Here is a 17366-nt window from a genome sequence, read left to right on the forward strand (position 1 = left end):
GATTCAGAAATTCTGTGGGTTATGTAGGTAGGACAACCAAACTGAAACCCAGATCATCAGGCACGTAGAAATGAAACAGAGTTTGCACATCCTTCAGGAATTCCGTTAGTTCTGTTTTGGGTTGTTTTTTTTTTTGTTGTTGTTTGTTTTGTTTTGTTTTCAGGCATTGTTCCTGTACAGTAGACAAAAGCAGCCTATTAAAGTTGATTTACTGTTTTCAGCTCTTGCTGGTAAGCGTTTGGACTCTCACACAGTTTTAGCAACAGCTTTGAAAGACTGAAACGAGCCAGTCTGGATACATTGGTCTGGTTTATGTGGTGTAATTCATTTATGAAGTTAAATTGATCGACCCCATAAGGGTTTAAAATGTCTGACTCATGTCTGGAGGAGCCATCACAGCAACAAGTTTATATATTTAGTATTTGGGGAGCCAAACGGTTGGGGAGATTCTTTCATTTTCTTGTGTCTCAGAGTGAATCACCAAATGTAAAACACCATCCTTCTTCTCATTTATATTTTTGCGTGTGTCTGTGTGTGTGGTTTCCTTTGTGAATTTCATCCTTTCCAGTAATACTGAAGCTCTCTTTTGAGCAATGAAATAATATGTTCCATCGGCAGTTGTACTGATGAAGCTGAGTTGCCAGCTTATCTGTGTCCTGTCCGCATATGCACTTCAATAACTCCAGCCCCTCTGCAACAGCTGCTCAATTTTGCAGCTCCCTGGATGTCTCCTCATGCTGGCCAAGAGCCTGCATTTGGTGTGGGCACGTGTTCACATCCATGCAGTGTAAATGCAGTGTGCATGGGCTAAGCTCTCCTGCCTCCTTTACAGTGCACATTGAGGTGGAGCTCCTACTTGGCCACCCAATGCAAGATATGTAGAAATCAATTGTTGCTGAGGTTTCCATCCTCCTTTCAGACTTCGCTGAACTTTGTCAATGGGCTCAGAGCAGGGAAGGAGCTCTGGGGCAAGAGCTGACCAGAACAGAACAACTGTGAATCCTTGGGTCCTTGGGATTCCCTGCAGCAGCAGTCAGCAAAATGGGAATAAGGGGCTTCAGGAGGACACTGTGGAAGCACATGAAAAAAGAGAGAAGAGAGTTAATAATTGGTGCCTCTTCAGAAGTCCACTTGTATTAATAGATGCCTCTTTATAAACCTTCTTCTTGTATGTGGTTTTATCTTTGCAAGTGAAGTACGTATTGCTAATGTTAAGTTGTAAGAGCTACACAGGAGCATTACAGTGCCCACAACTTCTGGGCTTGATTCTAGCCCTGTGTAGATCTCTCCATTCACGTCCTGTTTTCCATTTAACGCTTTGAAAGAGAATTGGCACAAAGGGAAACCGTGGTGTGAGAGTGGACAGGGTGCTTACAACTTGTCTCTTGGAAAACAGCAGAGTCACGGAGAGTTGGATGCAGTCAAATGCTTGTCTCTTGGGGTCAGTGTCAGCAATGTCAGAGTTAGGACCTGCTTGGAGCTTGTGCCATCCAGCTAAAGATCTTGGCACATGTGACACACGGACCCACTCCTGCCATGGGTAAGTCAGTGAGCATTAGCCCGTGTGCTGAGCTATCAGCCAGCATCTGGGCAGAGGCTGGGTAAAGCAAACAGACCTCCTCCAAGTGACAGCCCCGGGGCATGCAAATGTCTCGCCCTCTCTACACTTCCCTCCGTAAAAGTGATTATCATGACTAGGATAATAAACTATCCCTGGATGCAATGAGATGTTCATAAAAAGTGATGTATAGATATCCCTTATCTCAGAACATCTTTGCCTGCCTACGGTGAATATACAGGATAGGGGATCATGAATTACAGCTCATCTGTCAGGAGATAAAATCTGCCTATTCTTTGAACCAGCACTGGCAAGTGTTAGTTATTCTGTCTACTGAGAGAGTGACATAGCAGACTGCACTCTTGCTTTTCCTTCTTTGTCAAACCCCTTTCATCCAGCAGCATGTCCCATAGAAATTCAGAGCAGTGCTGGCCAAGAAAAGTGGAAGTATTTCTCTCCTCTATGTGTATGCCACCGTATTTATACACGTCCCTCCAGGCAGAGCACAGTGCTGGAGCAGCTGGGTTAGGCAGCAGTTTTCCTTGTGCTCACAGAACCACTTTTGCTGTGGTCTCCCAAATACCCTGAACCCACTGGCCTTTTTGAGATGGAGCTGGAAAGGGCACTGCTTATGAACAGGAGCCTTTTTGGTCAGAGTAATTAATACCTGTGTTCTTTTAGAGGGCTTTTTATTTTCTTAAACAAGATGAAAGCTCCAATGCTCATTCCTCATACATTTCAGCTACTTAATCCAGGCTCAGTTTTGACCTCTTGCTGATCCAAGCATCCTTCTGGGTGCTTTGTTGGTCTAGGAAGTGAGATGGAGCCCCCTTCGAGGCTCTTCCACTTCGGTTCAGCTAGATGCTCATCACACGGTGTCCAAGCCCACAGGATTTTTCAGGATGAAGTGCTGATTAACCACTGAACTTCATCCTTTGGGTCAGGAGGGACACCAGCTGGCCTGTAAGTTTGCCATGTGCTCTTTGGCTTCAGACAGCATTTTGGGCTGTAGCGTCTGGAGCTTTCATTTCTCCTGCTCAACTGCACAGCAAATAATGGATGTGCTGGTGCCCTGCTGCCCTTCTGGACACAGCAGACAGCAATACTGCAGAGAAACCATAAAGCACACTCCTTCTCTGATCCACAGGAAAGTCTGAACTGTTGTTCTACGTGTGATTTGTTATCTAACTTTTGCTTCCCCAAACCTGTAGTTAAGTCTGACACCCATCTGCAAACATAAGCCTTCTGGTTTTGCATGCAGAATCTGCCAGGCTGCTTTTGGATCTTTTTCTGGACATTTCTGTAGCACAATGCAAAATTCCTTGTGTTTTCACGGCCTTGCAAAGGACAAAATGTAGCATTGTTCTGTTCAGAAACGCAGTATTGTTCCGTTCAGAACTAAAATCGCCCAGGAAATATTGAATGCAAAACTCCCCATGGATCACCAACTGATGTCAGTCACCTGAGAGGTAGAGATGAACTGCAGTACAGAGCCCAGGCTCTGAGAGCATGGTTGGCCACAAACAGTGAGCCCAAGGGGAAGGAAGCTCTGGCTTCTGGTCAATGCTGTATTGTTCCCATCACCGTGGGAACATAACAACTGGCTGTGTAAATACATGTGTTTTATAGCATTCAGAAGTGATGGATATGATTACATCCTTCCCTAGCATTATTGTTGATCTTTAACTACCATGTGCCCATGCAGCTACAGGTGCTTTGTTCCTTTGTTTTCGTATGATGTATTCAAAAGTCCCTCTTGTGCAAGACCTGGGTGGTCCCATGGGATGGAATAGCTCTCCTGCAGCCTTGACTGGAGGCAAGAAAATGTGATAATATGCATAAATTTACATGGCTGCCCTTGGGGACAGAGAGCGTGCTGAGGGAACAGCTGTTATTTTAGCACTGAGACAAGCTCACTAAAACCGTGGTTGGTATTTGCAGCTCTCTCTACAGCTGATGGAGCATTTGCATTAGTGAAAGCCAGTTACTGAAATATAATGTAGAAGAATTTAGCCCTTGCAAAGCTCGTCTTTATAAGGCCCACCTTTTTGTGGATGTACCACTGAAGGAATACTAAGATTTCTGGTATCGGTGTCAAGTGAGAGATTTGTCTGGTGAATATCAAGAGAAACCTTGTCTCACTTTCTGAAAGAAGACAGGGGAAAGAACCCAGGAGATCTCAGTACACTGTGTCCTGCCACGAGATTGCAAGGTCAAGGGAAGGCACATTAGTGTACAGTTCCAGGTTCCCCACTGCATCTTCAGGATTGGCTTTTGCTCTTGTAATATGCAAAACAGCTGTGTAATTCCAACAAAGTCTGCGTTCTCTAATAAATATAGGTATGTATCTACTTATTTTTTTCTCTAATGGAAGGGTGAACAGAGGAAAAAAATGAAGTGGGAAAGTTCCACACAGACTACGTCCAGGAGCAGAAAACTATGAGACTTTTCATTAAAAAATAGTAAGGAATGAAACTGAGGTCCTACAAGAGTCTTGCATATGGTTATTTACCACAGGTTGTCACGTAGTAGGGGTCACTATAAGGCCAAAGATCCGTAGCAGCTAAGATTAAGAGAAGATATGACACTTCACAGGGTTACGTTGCTCTAGTATCCAGTCTCTGTAACCTCTCAGCTCGCTCACAGCATAGGAGTGCATGTGTTATGGGACAGACCTCCATAGACAGCTGTTTACATGAGCTCAGTACCCACAGAATTTTGTGCCAGATTTTTCAAAGAGCCTTTATTCCATCAAGATAACAAAATCAATGGCCTTGATACACGCACAGTGTTAAACCTGAGAACATATATTGAATAGATTTTGAGATAGGGAAATTATTTTAGCTGACAGGCTTAAAAATCTGGTTCCCAACAAATAGAAATCAAATTGAGAGTTTTGTAAGGCAGCTAAATGAATGGGACTGTCAGGTGCTCACTGGACTAAAATGTATGAGAAGTGCATGGCTCTCTTGTGCACCTTTAAAAGTGCCAATTGAAAGCTGCAGCTAGATTCCAGCCTCTGATATAGTCATTTCCACTGTGTGCTGGAAGCTCTGGAACCTGTGGATGCATGGAACAACACTGAAAATCTGTGATTACTGTTGGCAATTATCTGGTCTTTATTAGCTGTTCTATTTATGCAACAGATGTGTGAAGAAAGGGGCTCAACATAAGTATGTTGTGTAAGACTTTAACTTTCTTAGAAGCTATGGCAGGATGCTCCCCTATTTTTTCTTTCAGGTACAACATTTTCTTAAGATCCTGGCATAGTCCTTGTGAGGGGTATGGGTGGGGAAGGCCCGTTAAAGTTGGACAGCAGTGGTCATTTACCAACAGCACCCTGTGAGCCAGGAAAAACGAAGTTTAAGTTGGGTGAGTTCAAAGGCTAGCCCTGGAGTGCAGGCAGTGGGTATACATTTTTTTTTATAATACTTGTGAAATAGTCATTAACAGCTGGACAGGTAATACAGTTAGCAGGAACTGAATGAACCATCAGAGATGGTGCTTGCCACAGGCCTCTGGTATTGCCAGAAACCCTTCTGGGGACAAAAGTCATACTATTCATTCCTGTTGGTAGCCGGCAAACCCTGGGTTTGGCCAGTTGGTTTGCTTCTGTCTTCTTTGAAAGCAAAGTCTCCAGGCTATGCAATACTGCATTTCCACTTCAAAGCAGCAGAGATTTTCAGCCTGTGGAGCCTGGTGTCTGCAAGAATTCCATGAGTACAGTCCCAGTGCTCCAAAAGAAGCATCGCGCTTGCAGGCCTTCTGGGTTAAGATCTGGAAAAGTGCAGTGGGACTATATAATGTTGAATTTAATTATGAGGGGGAAAGGAATAAGAGAGGAAGACAGAGATTTAGTAAAATGGGTACTTTTGTCTCCTTATGATCATGTGATCTATCTTATGATCTTCTCCCCATCTGAGACAGCATGAGAAATGCTGTTCAAATCCCCCAGAATTGCTGGGCACCTTTCGCTGACTGATTGATGTTTTTCATAATAGGATGGAGCTCAGCCTGTTGTCATTATATGAGTCCCATGAATGGCCTTGCCCTTCTATCTCTTCTCTCAGGAACAGATACCAGATGAAGAAGTGTGTTATGAACACCTTGAAATGGCACTCATTCATTCTTCCAAAGACAGCAGTAATAAGGAAGCAACCTACGCTTTGGTATTACTCTTCTGTTCTCACCATCTCAGCTGCAGTTGGAATCTGGAAGTCTGCATGTGCTGCTTGCTAGCAGTGGGTTGGGACAGCTGCTGAACAGATTCGTGGCAGCTACTGCCTGCTCCAGGTCGCAGAAGTGCCCTGGGTATTTACTTGCAGCATAGCAAATGTCCCTGAGCACGTTCGGAAGGAGAATACAGACAGCACATTGCTACTGCCCACCTGGTTTTGCTGTTATGGTTGTTTTCTGATATTCTCTTTGGGGCCTACACAGTAATAAGTACTATTCTTAGAACTTTGTTACGAGAAAGAAATGTACAAATAATATTGTTATAAATGAGAGAGTTAAGGGGGGAATGTTAATTGGCAAATTTCTCGTATTTTTAGGGAATACTGCCATTGTATCTGTCCTGTTTGCCAACTTAAAAACTTCAGTGGCACAGCTTTTCCTAGATGGCTGCCATTAAGAGATGAGCAAAAAAAAAATGTATTTTTAAAAGCTGGGACAGCCCCGGGGGTATCCCCAGAGAGCGGAATGCAATGTTCTGGGAAACCACCCTGTTCACCACAATAGACAAAGACAGCCATAAAATCGTAAATGCTGGATGGTGTCCCAAGAGCTGACCTACCTCACCTTACTTTTCTTTAAGTACTCCAATGCTGGAGATGCCGTAATCTCTCTAGGAAGTCTGATTGCTTTACAGTGCTTCACCGTCTATATAATGTCCAACCCAAATGCCTTAACATTCAGCTTATGCCTTAGGAATGCCAAGATTTCTTGTCTTAAGCAGAACTATCATGGAGAACAGATTGTTTCTTCCCTCATTTTAGCAGCCTGTGAAAGCTGTTACCATCTTGAAATCATAGAATCATACAACATTTTAGGTCACATGGGACCCCTGGGAATTATCTTGTCCAACCTCCTGCTCATAAGCAGGGCTAAGTGCCAAGTGAGCACAAGACCATGACCAGTTGAGTTTTGAGTGTTTCCAGGGACAGAGATACCACAGTGCATTCGGGCTCCTGCTCCAGAGCTTAACCACCCTCGTATGACCCTGGATTGGTGTAACCTTTCCCTAACAGGATGGCATTGCTGATTTATGGTTATCTGGTGACCTCCAGCAGTCCTCAGGCCTTTTTGTTTAAGACAGCTGTATTTCTCATTGAATGGTCCAATTCCCTGGCCTGTATTTTGGTAGCTGATTATCTCTGCTTAAGTGTTCCCATTTCATCCTATTGAATACCCTCCCTTTTCTTTCTGACTCTAGTTCTGGTTTGGCAAGACCATTCTGAGTTAAAAACCACTAACGTACTAGCAGCCTTTCCCCACATGAGGCTGTCTGCACACTCCATGTTCATACTCTCTTCTACTGAAAATATAATACTCTTTCCTTTTGTGGGTGGACATACAGGTTCGCTTATTTACACCTCTCCCACAGCGATGACAGAGACTTGCAGAGAAAGAGTCAGGCTGCATTGGCTGTTCCTAATGTTAGTGCTGCAAAGATAAAACACCGACTGGAATCGATTCAAAATCTGCTTAAAGGTGATTCTGGTGTGTTCAGCACGTTTGAGATCAAGCATGAGGCAAGCTAGCAGCAGAGTCAAATTATCTGTGGGCTTCACAGAGAGGTAGAATGTTTTAATTTCAATATCTAAAAAGATTTATTTAGATTTTTTAAAAAATCGTGGATTGAAAGCAAGCTTTTGGTAGGAGCTCTGTGCACACAGTGAGCGTGTTTGGCCTTGAGCACATGTATCTGGTTTTAGTTAAGCCAGGCTGGCCACACTCATTCCACCCTGCACATGATCTCATTCCGTGCTCCTTGTCATGGTGTCTGCACACCATCCAGCAATATATTAGCAGCGTGAGTAACTTGTCTTATGTTGATTATCCTGTCACCAAGGGAGAAGCATGTCTTGTCTGGTAGGGAACTCAGATTGTTCTAAACAAAGCTCTATACTTATGCTGGAGAAAAGTCAAAACCTGTGCCTTGCCATTAGGAGAAAGAGCTGGGAAGGGGCGTGCTGGCCCCTGGGCCTTGGGCAGGGCCATGCTGGGAGGCAGCCCTGCCACTCGGCCGGAGCAGACTGCAGATCCTGCACTGACGAACTCTCCTTGTACTGCAGAAAGGCCGTTTGCACTGGTGCCAGCAGGCTTCATCAGTTCATATCTGTGAAACTTGGGGCACCTCCAAATTCCCCAGTCAGCCCAGGAAAAAAGTGCTCTTAATAGGCTTTATTTTGCATTGAATGAAATGACCAGGTTGGTGTTGGAGACGCAACATGCTGTGTGTCAGCTGAATGGAAGAAATGTCTCCGGGCTGCAGGGAGAAGAGGGAAGGCTTGAAAAACTTGTTCAGCTGTTCAGCCTTCACGTTTGTTCTGTGTGCAGTGAGTGAGCTGAAATCCGTACCCCTGCTGGGCCTGTTTACAGCATGTGTTACCCACAGGGCAAGTTTTCTGCTACGGTCATCTGTCAGATTGGAGGAGAGGAGACATTGCTAGTGGCTGTCATTAGAGGCTGCATCATTTTGCATATTTACTGAGCCAAGCTTCAGCCTCGGCTCCCATCCCTGCGAAAAAGGAGGTGCTTCTCTGCAGCATCTCAAGTGTGAGAGTCCCAAAGCCTTTTACAAAGGTTAATTCTCCTTCAGATTGTGCCTGTGAGCAAAGTGCTCCTGATTTGAAGAACGGTGAAACTGGGGGATGGAAGGCTGAAGCACGTTGTTTATCCACCTGTATGCAGACCTCAGCACAGATTTTAACTCTAACGTGCTCCCTGCTGACCTCCTGGTCCTTGTACCACACTTGGGCAGGAGGATCTGGCATCTGCTGCTGCTGTGCTTTTTTGCACAATCCAGAGCTGACACTTGGAGTCCCCGCTTCCTGGATTTGGTCCTCACTGTCTCGCTAGTCTCCCTGCAAATAGGAATAGAAGGACCCATTCTGCAGAAGGAAAAACAGGGTTTTTCTGGCCTCCTACTGCTTTTTCTCTGGAGAGTAACTCTCGACCCATCAAGGACACTACGGCTCCAAGCCCTCTGTGTCTCTGGGCTCCTTATAAGGCCACACGGAGAAGCCGTGGTGTTGATCTGGAGTTACCCCAGCTTCTCAGCTGGCAGGGAGAAACTTTAAAACTGCAGACAAAACTCATTCTTGCGACCAAGAAACTATATCTCGGTTCGTGCACGTGTGTGCTGCTGTCTCACCACTGTGTTATTGAAGCCTAGGATGTATCGCTAATAATGAATCTCCTACAAAAACCTTTGCAGCAGCCAGAATTTTAAGCATCCCCCACCCCACCCCCCCTTTTTTTTTTCCTTCTGGAAAGGATTTTAAGATGCATGTTATTCTTACAGAAGAAGAAGGGAGGATGCAGAGCAGGTTGGGGGGCAGAGCTGGCTGCTTCTCTGGCAAACAGCACACTAACCCAGAGCTGATGGCGAGCACTGAGAGCAGGAGGCAGCAGAGCTGGGGACATGGAGAAAGGATGTCAAGGAGCTCTGCACGCTTGAGCTATCACATTCAGACATACAGGGATAAAACATTGCTGATTTGAGGGGGATGTCCTTGTTCATCCCAGATTCAAATGCATTTGAGTTGCCTGTCTCTTGGCTGGCCCGAAGCCATTTCTACCCACATTTCTGCCCTCACCTGCTATCCCCTCTTCTGACAGAGGCCACCCTAGAAAACAGGCAGGGCAGTTAACAGATCCAAGTTTTCCTGCTCAGGAAACCCTCATGGTTGTGTCTAGGAAGTCCTTGGGTGACTTAGCGTGAATTTATCAGAGCCTGGGATGTATTTTACTCTGGGTTAGCATAAAGTGCTTTGACAAGGTGATATGTTCTTGTGCTGGAGCCTAGCCCACCCTGCTGCAGGCTTTGTCCTCTACTGGCTACAAGCCCATCACTGGATATAGTGCTGAGGGCACATATGAGCGTGAGACCACAAGGAAATAACTGCACTTAATGATCTGAGACACATTAAAGGGCAGAAACAAAGGGTTACGATGGCTAAAGGAACAGCAGCTAATTTCAGGGGCTGTGGGACTTCTGGGCCAGCTGCTAGCATTTGAAAAGGTGTGTGAGTTTTTTTTTTCTTTTTTTTTTTTTCTTTTTTTTTTTTTTTCCTTTTTTTTCTTTATCTCTTCCCTAGATTTCAAGCTGATAAGACATGAGTCCTGATAAGTGCTGAGAGCTGCACCCCCAGCCACATATTCTCAGGCCATGTCAGACCCAGTCTTTAAAAGTAATTGTTGGTTTCTTTTCTCATGGTGCAGGTTCCACCATACTAGCCGAGCGGCTGGGGCCATCCACACCAAGCTCACCCATGTCAACACCCAATTCCCCGACCATCCTCTGCAGTGGCGTCTCTGACCCCATACTATCGACATGTGGCTCTGGCCTACTCTGCAGCTCTATCAGTGGTAAGTGTGGTAAGATTTCTCTGTCCTCCTTTCCTCTGCTTCCCCTTGCCCACTCCTGCTCTGCCTCCCTTCATGGTCTCAGACTTGTCTCCCAGAAGGGCTCTAAAAACACAGCGATCAACAGAGGCTCTTGTCAGCTCCCTTGGGGAGGAAGGGAGAGCCTCTGCAAAGTCTGTTTTCGGTCAGTCTTACGTGAAAGCCTCTTAGATGCCTAGACAGCAATATTTCTCCAACCCTTTTCATCATGAAAGGTCCCAGGGGAGGCAGCAAAGTTTCTGTTATGTTCACGGCCCTGTGACGCACAGCTCCTCCTGGAGCACTGTGTTACAGTGACGTGTTGCATGCTAACTTGATTGGAGCTCTGAATATGCCTAATCCCCCCCTCTCCCTCTCCACACACCGACACTACCCCTTTCAGAAACAGGCAGATATTTCTAACATGCCAATGAATTCCAGTAGGACTTAGATAAATATACATGCGGTACAAATGATAGGATGTTTTGCCACATTTCTAAAACCCCAGGGACCTGCATGATCCCACAGCTGTATAATTTACCAAATCCTTGTCACCGTTGTCCTAACCGAGGTTGTTCTTCTTTGAAGGTACAAAGGTACTTTCAGCGTCAGGTCTAATAACTTGTGACAGCAAATATTAAGATTTTTAATGGTTTTCAGGGAATAGAAAAATAAAAAGAATTTCTCTCATTATCTTGCTACCTCATCTGTTTTCATGGGGATGCCTTGCCACAGGTGTACTATAAGCATAATTACTGCAGCCTCTTGCAGCTCTTGTAGCAGTATGCCCTATATGAGCTAAATGCAGTCCATGTCAGCACTACCTCACCCCTCTATTGGAGGATCCACCATGTAGATGGGGTGATTTGTAGCCAGGCACCATAAACCCAGATCCCTATAATGGACTTAAAGATGAAGTACTGCTTGTCTTGGGAGCTGCTGGCACTGTGTGCCACCTAGTCCCTCCTTTTTCAAAGCAGATGGCTTGATCCACCCCTTCTAATTTTTCCTCCTTTGTTAATATTTAGACAGAGGTTTGAAAATGTGAAACTGCTCTTTGTCCCTGCTGCTTGGAAACAGCTGTCTCCTGGTTTGTTTTATGTGGGTGGCAGATCCCAGCAGATGCTGCCTCCCTACTGCCCTGAGCCTTGGCATGTGAACCAGGTCTCAGTGACTGGGCCAGCAGATCACGGGAAGGACCCCTGAACCTGGAGCATCTATTTCTTCTAGACCATGGTTCCTCCCTCTGTAGCTGGCTTCAGGGTGTAAAGAAATCTTTTAAGCAGTATAAGTGACCCTGTTCTTTGTGTTTCAGGCACAGCTCCCAACTCTCCTGTCAGCTTGCCTGAGTCACCCATCTCTCCATCCATCTCAGGGCCCTGGGGAGATGAATGCACCATCTGCTATGAGAACATGGTAGACACAGTCATTTACTCCTGTGGACACATGTGTCTCTGCTATTCATGTGGGCTGAAGCTCAAGAAGATGGCCAATGCTTGCTGTCCCATTTGCAGACGAGCCATCAAAGATATCATCAAAACATACCGCAGCACTTAGAGCAGCAGCAGATGCTGTGGTGGGATTAGGGAGGTGGAGAGGAGGCTGTGAAGTAACGCAGGTCTCAGTCTCTATTCATCACCTGGGAGAGTCAAAAACCATCACCCACCACCACCCCGATCCTGACTTCCGTGGACAACAGATGACACCAGCTTAGATGCTGCTCTTCTACCCTCCAAGAAAGCCCTGGGACTGAACTCCAGTGCGTCAGAGAAGTCACAATGGACTACTCTCTCCTACAGATTTTAAATTTTTATCAACAAACAAACAAACAAAAACAAACAACAGCTGGAGCAATCATTCCTTTTCTACACCATACACAGCGGAGGGGAATCTCCAATGTTTAGCAGGGAGAGCAAGTGGTAAAAGGTTCAGTGCTGCACCTCTCCTTCTGAAGACACAGTGTGTGCAGAGGACATCTTAGCAGAAGAGGAGAAATAATCAATGTGTTTCTGTGTACAACTAGCCTGACCATAGGAAGCCCATTAGAAAGAGTGGAGTAAGGCAAATATTGACCCAGCAAGGGAGATGCAGTGAGCACATTTGCAGTGGAAGGCCTGGAGCCAGTGCAGAAAAAGACCTGGAACTTTTGAAGCTAAATTCTCCCTAAGGACATGGGGAGGAGAACAGCACCATGGCAGTACTTTGAGGGCTGTCCTGCTGTTCCCCAGCAGAGGTGTTCACAGTGGGTTTGGCAGCCAACACTGGCCACCCTCCCTCCCAGCAGCATCCCGCCACCTCCCGTCGCCATCCTGTTGCATGACAAGCATCTCTCACACCCCATCACCACCGAGTTGCTGTGGCTTGTCCCAGGTGGTCTCCATGCAGCACAAGGGATCCCAGCAGCATCTCTGCCCCCATGGCCTGCAGGAGAGGGAGATGCACCTCCCTCACCGTTCCTCCCCTACCATCCAGACACTTCTAAGGGAGAAAAAAAAAAAAAAAAAAAAAAAAAAAAAGAAGAAAAACAAAACAAAACACAAACAATCAAACCCAAAAACACACACAAAAAAACAATCCCGTTGGGGAAGAATGTATAAACCACATGTCTGCGGGTCTCATTTACTGGTAACTTTATCACTGTGCTTTAAGACAAAAACAGCCAGGTGGTACTTAGCCAGCCCTTCAACAGCCAGCCCGCCGGCAGGACATGGCTGTCCTTAGGTGTTAGAAGGGGAAAAAGAAAATCATAGCTTGAGGGGTTTAGTTTGCTTTGGTTTATTTAAACACCCCCCTGCCCCAGCTGGGAACCCTGCAGTCCCCACTGTGGGTGCCTGTAATGGCGGCCCCCATGGTTGCCATGACAACCACCACACCACCATGGCCTGGCCTAGGTCTACTGGGCCTTGGGCCCAGCCAGGGCAGCTCTGCTGTAGCTGGTGCTCCCTGTCTCCCCTCTGGCCCCATCCTGGTGCCTCCAGGGCTGTGTGGGAGGAAGAGGTGGCACCTGGGCTCAGAGGGATGTTGCCCACCAGGTCAGGCTGGGGAAGGGCATGGGGTTACACCCATCCTGCTGAGCCTTCTGGCATGGCTACCCACAGCCCTGCGTGTAGTGGAGCAGGTGAAGGAGCATCTGCCCGCAGGGGCTGCTCCTGAGAGCACCTGGGAAACATGGCCTTGCTCTGTCCCCTCGAAGAAGTCAATGAAGATGCTGAGAGCTGGAGGGCGCATCTTAGAGCCTTTCTCTAAAGGCACCGCCATCACTGCAGCCTACTGCAGGGACCTGCAGCCACCCCCTGCCCGCCTGGCGGGCAGTCCGTGACTTGAACGCTGATACCCTGGTTACAGGGATTTACGTTATTTCTTTGCACACTTCTCATGTCCACCCCTAACCCAGGGGCTCAGCCCTGTGCTCTGGGCTGGCTGTCGAAAGCCCTGGAGCACCCTGGCTCCTGCGCTTGGACACCTCAGTGAGGGGTGGGAGGAAAGGGTGACAGCTTCCATGCCAGGAGCACAGCCAGTTTGCAGGCATGGAGCCAGCCTCCAGGACAGCACAGTGACTGGCGGGCACGGGGAGCCTGTGTCAGTAGTTACACAAACAGCAGTGCAAACATTTCAGAGAGGGAGAACCCAAGGGGTAGAAACTTGTCTGTGGAATAGTGGATGTAGGGAAATGTGCAATAAGCAGCCTCCCAAGCCTTCACCACATCAGTGGGACCGGTTCCCTCCTGTGCAGGGCAAGCCAATGGGTACATTTTATTTTTCAAGAAACTCCATCCATGGGTATCAGTGCAGTGGTGTGAATTCCCTTTTCACCTTTTGAATTCAGAGTGTTTTAATATATAACTGTGTTTGTTTTACTGTGGACCAAACTCTAGGAGTTACCAGAAGCTGAAAGCTCCCCCAGCATCCACGCTCAAAGATTGGGGTTCAGTCCTGCTCCCCGCATCAGCTGGCCTCCAGTTGTGAGCAGGTAGGAGAGCAAAGCACTCTCCAGGGAGAAAAAACAGCAAAAGCAGTAACAGTAAGAACAACAGTCCTAACCTTTTGTTTTGTTTGAATTGTGTAGGTTCCCACGTACCTCTGTGTTCTTGTGTCATTTGCATTTCATTGCTTTACTTTAAAATGTTTTGTGTTTTGTTTAAAGAGAAGAATAACTAATTGTGAAAAATTGGATAACTGTGATTGTGAATAAAGTTGATTTAGGCATCCTGCAGCAGCATGAGTGACTGAGTATTTGCCACTTCCCCAAGTGTGGCAAAATATGATAGGCAGGCAAGAACAAGAGGCTGAGGTAAGAGCAATGTTGGCATGACAGCTGCTTCCTTGTGACCCCCTGAAGTGAGGAGGGACCCCACCCCAGCCCTCCCCATGCTTCAGGTACGGCCATCTGTCCCCAGGGCTTCCCTGGCCGGCGGCTTGCGGGGCTTGAGCCCACGGGCTGCGCTGGGGAGGACGAGGAGGAGGAAGGAGGAGGATGCTCAGAAAGAGGTCCAGGAGTGGCAGAACTGGTGCACCATCGCCACCTGGTGTTCCGCGCCCGGCACTGCACTAAGAGGCTTCATTATTAATAATTTTTAAGGGTTGATTTTGCTTCTTTTCACAACTACACATACATGGGACCAGAGGAACTAGTCTGGGTGTGATGGTTGAACTTAGAGAAAATTGGTGAACGAAGGGAACGATTAATGGTGGGTTACAATATACAAGGGTGTGCATTAGAGTAACATGTTGATTGCATTGGCCTAGAAAAACCCTTCCAACCCTAAGGATCATGCTACACACGCAGAAGAGAAGGCACAGTTCCCAGGCATACTCCTCACTCGTAAGTATGTACCTTAAAGCACCCAGGACTGGGTGCTGCCTTGGTAATTCCTTGCAACCTTCAGAGAGCTGGGCTGCCCAAGTAGGGCTCCTTGTGTACCACCCACCTACATGCCAGCATGGAGGAGCATCTCACAAGTGTCGTTACCAAACGCTGTGCCTCTGAAGACAGCTGGCCCATCTCCAGGGACATCATTTCTCTGCAAGATGTTTGTGAAGTGCTACAGCAAAGGCATGGCCCCCTGCTAAAATGAGGGACGCATGTAGGCAAGCTCAGCCATCCTCTGCTGCAGCAACAGGCAGCTGGGGAGGCCCAACCTCCTTTTGCACCTCTGCTTTGCAATGTGGAAGCCATGCACCAGGAGTGACCGTTTTTACCTACAAATATGCAAACTGCTAACAGAAAAGGAAGCAGACAATAGTGGACAATATTTCATAGAGGTGTCCCATAGCTGAACTGGGGACTGATGTGCTTGAAAACAGTCTTGTTTAGTATTACATCCCTCCCCACAGAAGTCCCTAAAACTTTGTGGATTAGGAGACAAAAATACAGGTACAGTAACAACTCAGAGCCAGGGGACAAGAGAAGATCCTTTATCCATTTAAGTCTGAGCTGAAATTTGCAATTGCACATACACGTACATCACAAGTTATTCTGGGAAAGTTAAATTTAGTGGTTTGACAAACCAAGTGGAATTAAAACAGTATTGAAAAAGTTGAAAAAAATAAAATAAACCAACTGGATCACAATTAAAAAGGTCAAAAATTTATTTTTCCTTAGGGCATAAGAGGCAATGTAAACAAAATACAAAAAAAAATCACAAGTCAATTCTTACAGTCTGCAAGCATTTGAAGATAGAGTACCCTTTCCCCACCTCCCCCCAGAACACTGCAAGCCTGCTCAAATGTTATCAAGCAACAATTCTGGACCCTGAAGGACCAGTGAATTTTGCCAAGTCCCAAGCAGGGAATAAGCTTCTCATGTAAGAAGGACACTGCATCTGTTTTATCAAACACTTCAAAAAAAAAAAAAAAAAAAAGTCCAACAAAATATAAATATTACAGATGATCAGGTTTAGCACCACCTTTGGTCCAAGCAATCAATGAACTGGGAGATGACAGGTACAGTCTGTTTAGCAAGTCCTTTCTGCCTGAGTCTGAAAACATTAGAGGTTCACATTGCAAGAACTTGTAATAACGCTGAGAAAACAGCCCTCAAACTCTGGCCGTCCCTCGCAACCTCCGCTGGTCCTGCACACACGGGAGGTGAGCATCACTGCTGTGGAGCAGCGCTTACTGCTGCAAGCACCCCTCAAAGCGCTTGGTAGAGCTGAGCTTGGCTCTGTTGGACACGGCAAGCGTTGTGCCAAGGGCATGATCCTGCGCTGGCATGGCAGAGCTCCGGCTTTAGGCACAGAAGAGCAGGAAGGGCAGGGTGATGGTGTGCACCCAGAGTTGCCCTTTCCGCTAGCATTTGCCACCCTCCAAAGCCCAGGCTGCAGCACCTGCGTGCTGTCAGGTGTGTGATGGCCGACACCTTGAGAGGAGCTAAAGCTGCCTAAACACGTTATTGTGGTGTGTGTGTGGAACACACGGAGAGGGAGCTCTTATCAAGCGTAATTTACTCCAGGCCCTTTCTAGGCTGATCTTTGCCAATATACACACGTACACCACAGATGTATAGCTATGCATTTTTGCAGGTATCTATACTCAACTGCTGTGCCACACCTCTAGCACCAGCCCCGATACACTCATGAGGACCTGTGACAATCCTAGGAAAAAAAATAATCCATAAAGCACCTGACAGTATTTTAAGTTTATTGTAACTCCCTGCTCTACAAGTGTACAGAACCTCAAATTTTCTCTTCTTTTCCTCCAGAAGTTTTTGAGTGGTCCTGAATAACCATTATCAGACACTGTTCACCTCCAAGCTGTAACAAATGCCTGAAGAAGGTTGCTGAGATCCACCTTCAGGGACAAAAATCTCAAGTTCTTGCTCTGCATCTTCACAAGTACAATTGCCTGAGAAATTTTCTCATTCTCCATTGAGTGACCCATACCGAGTTCTCACCTCTACAGACACAGACATGATTAAAATCCCGCCCCCAAACATTTGTTTTTACTTCATGGCTTCAGCAGATGCTGCTCTAGGGAAAAAAACAAAGAAACAAACCACACACCAAAATTCCATTGCTTTACATTGCACTGTGGTTCTCTGAGCAAGCAAGCACCTGGCCACAGCATGTGGCCATTAGGCAGTCATGGAAATGAGGGGCAGCACCCCAAATGCAGCCCCTGTCCCAGCCAGGGGAGCAGAGCCATCTTCCACTCACCCCTGCCTGTGATGTGAGCAGACATAGGCTGGACCTGGTGATCA

At 46.6% G+C, this 17366-nt stretch overlaps 2 protein-coding genes across 14 annotated transcripts in view; one reads left to right on the forward strand and one right to left on the reverse strand.

Moving 5' to 3' along the window:
• The window catches only part of NEURL1 (neuralized E3 ubiquitin protein ligase 1), a 151261-nt gene extending 136880 nt beyond the window's left edge, over nucleotides 1–14381 (forward strand). For all 6 annotated transcript variants that reach the window (XM_035329653.1, XM_035329651.1, XM_035329648.1 and 3 more), the window contains exons 5-6: nucleotides 10007–10153; nucleotides 11484–14381. In XM_035329653.1, the coding sequence (XP_035185544.1) occupies nucleotides 10007–10153; nucleotides 11484–11725 (389 nt within the window). In that variant the 3' untranslated portion in view covers nucleotides 11726–14381. The remainder of the gene's footprint in view (nucleotides 1–10006; nucleotides 10154–11483) is intronic.
• Nucleotides 14382–15562: 1181 nt separating this feature from the next.
• The window catches only part of SH3PXD2A (SH3 and PX domains 2A), a 248826-nt gene continuing 247022 nt past the window's right edge, over nucleotides 15563–17366 (reverse strand). For all 8 annotated transcript variants that reach the window (XM_035329641.1, XM_035329642.1, XM_035329639.1 and 5 more), the window contains one exon: nucleotides 15563–17317. The gene's annotated coding sequence lies outside the window, so the exon portion shown is untranslated. The remainder of the gene's footprint in view (nucleotides 17318–17366) is intronic.

The sequence above is a fragment of the Oxyura jamaicensis genome, chromosome 6 (assembly GCF_011077185.1).
Source record: "Oxyura jamaicensis isolate SHBP4307 breed ruddy duck chromosome 6, BPBGC_Ojam_1.0, whole genome shotgun sequence".
Classification (NCBI taxonomy): Eukaryota; Metazoa; Chordata; class Aves; order Anseriformes; family Anatidae; genus Oxyura; species Oxyura jamaicensis.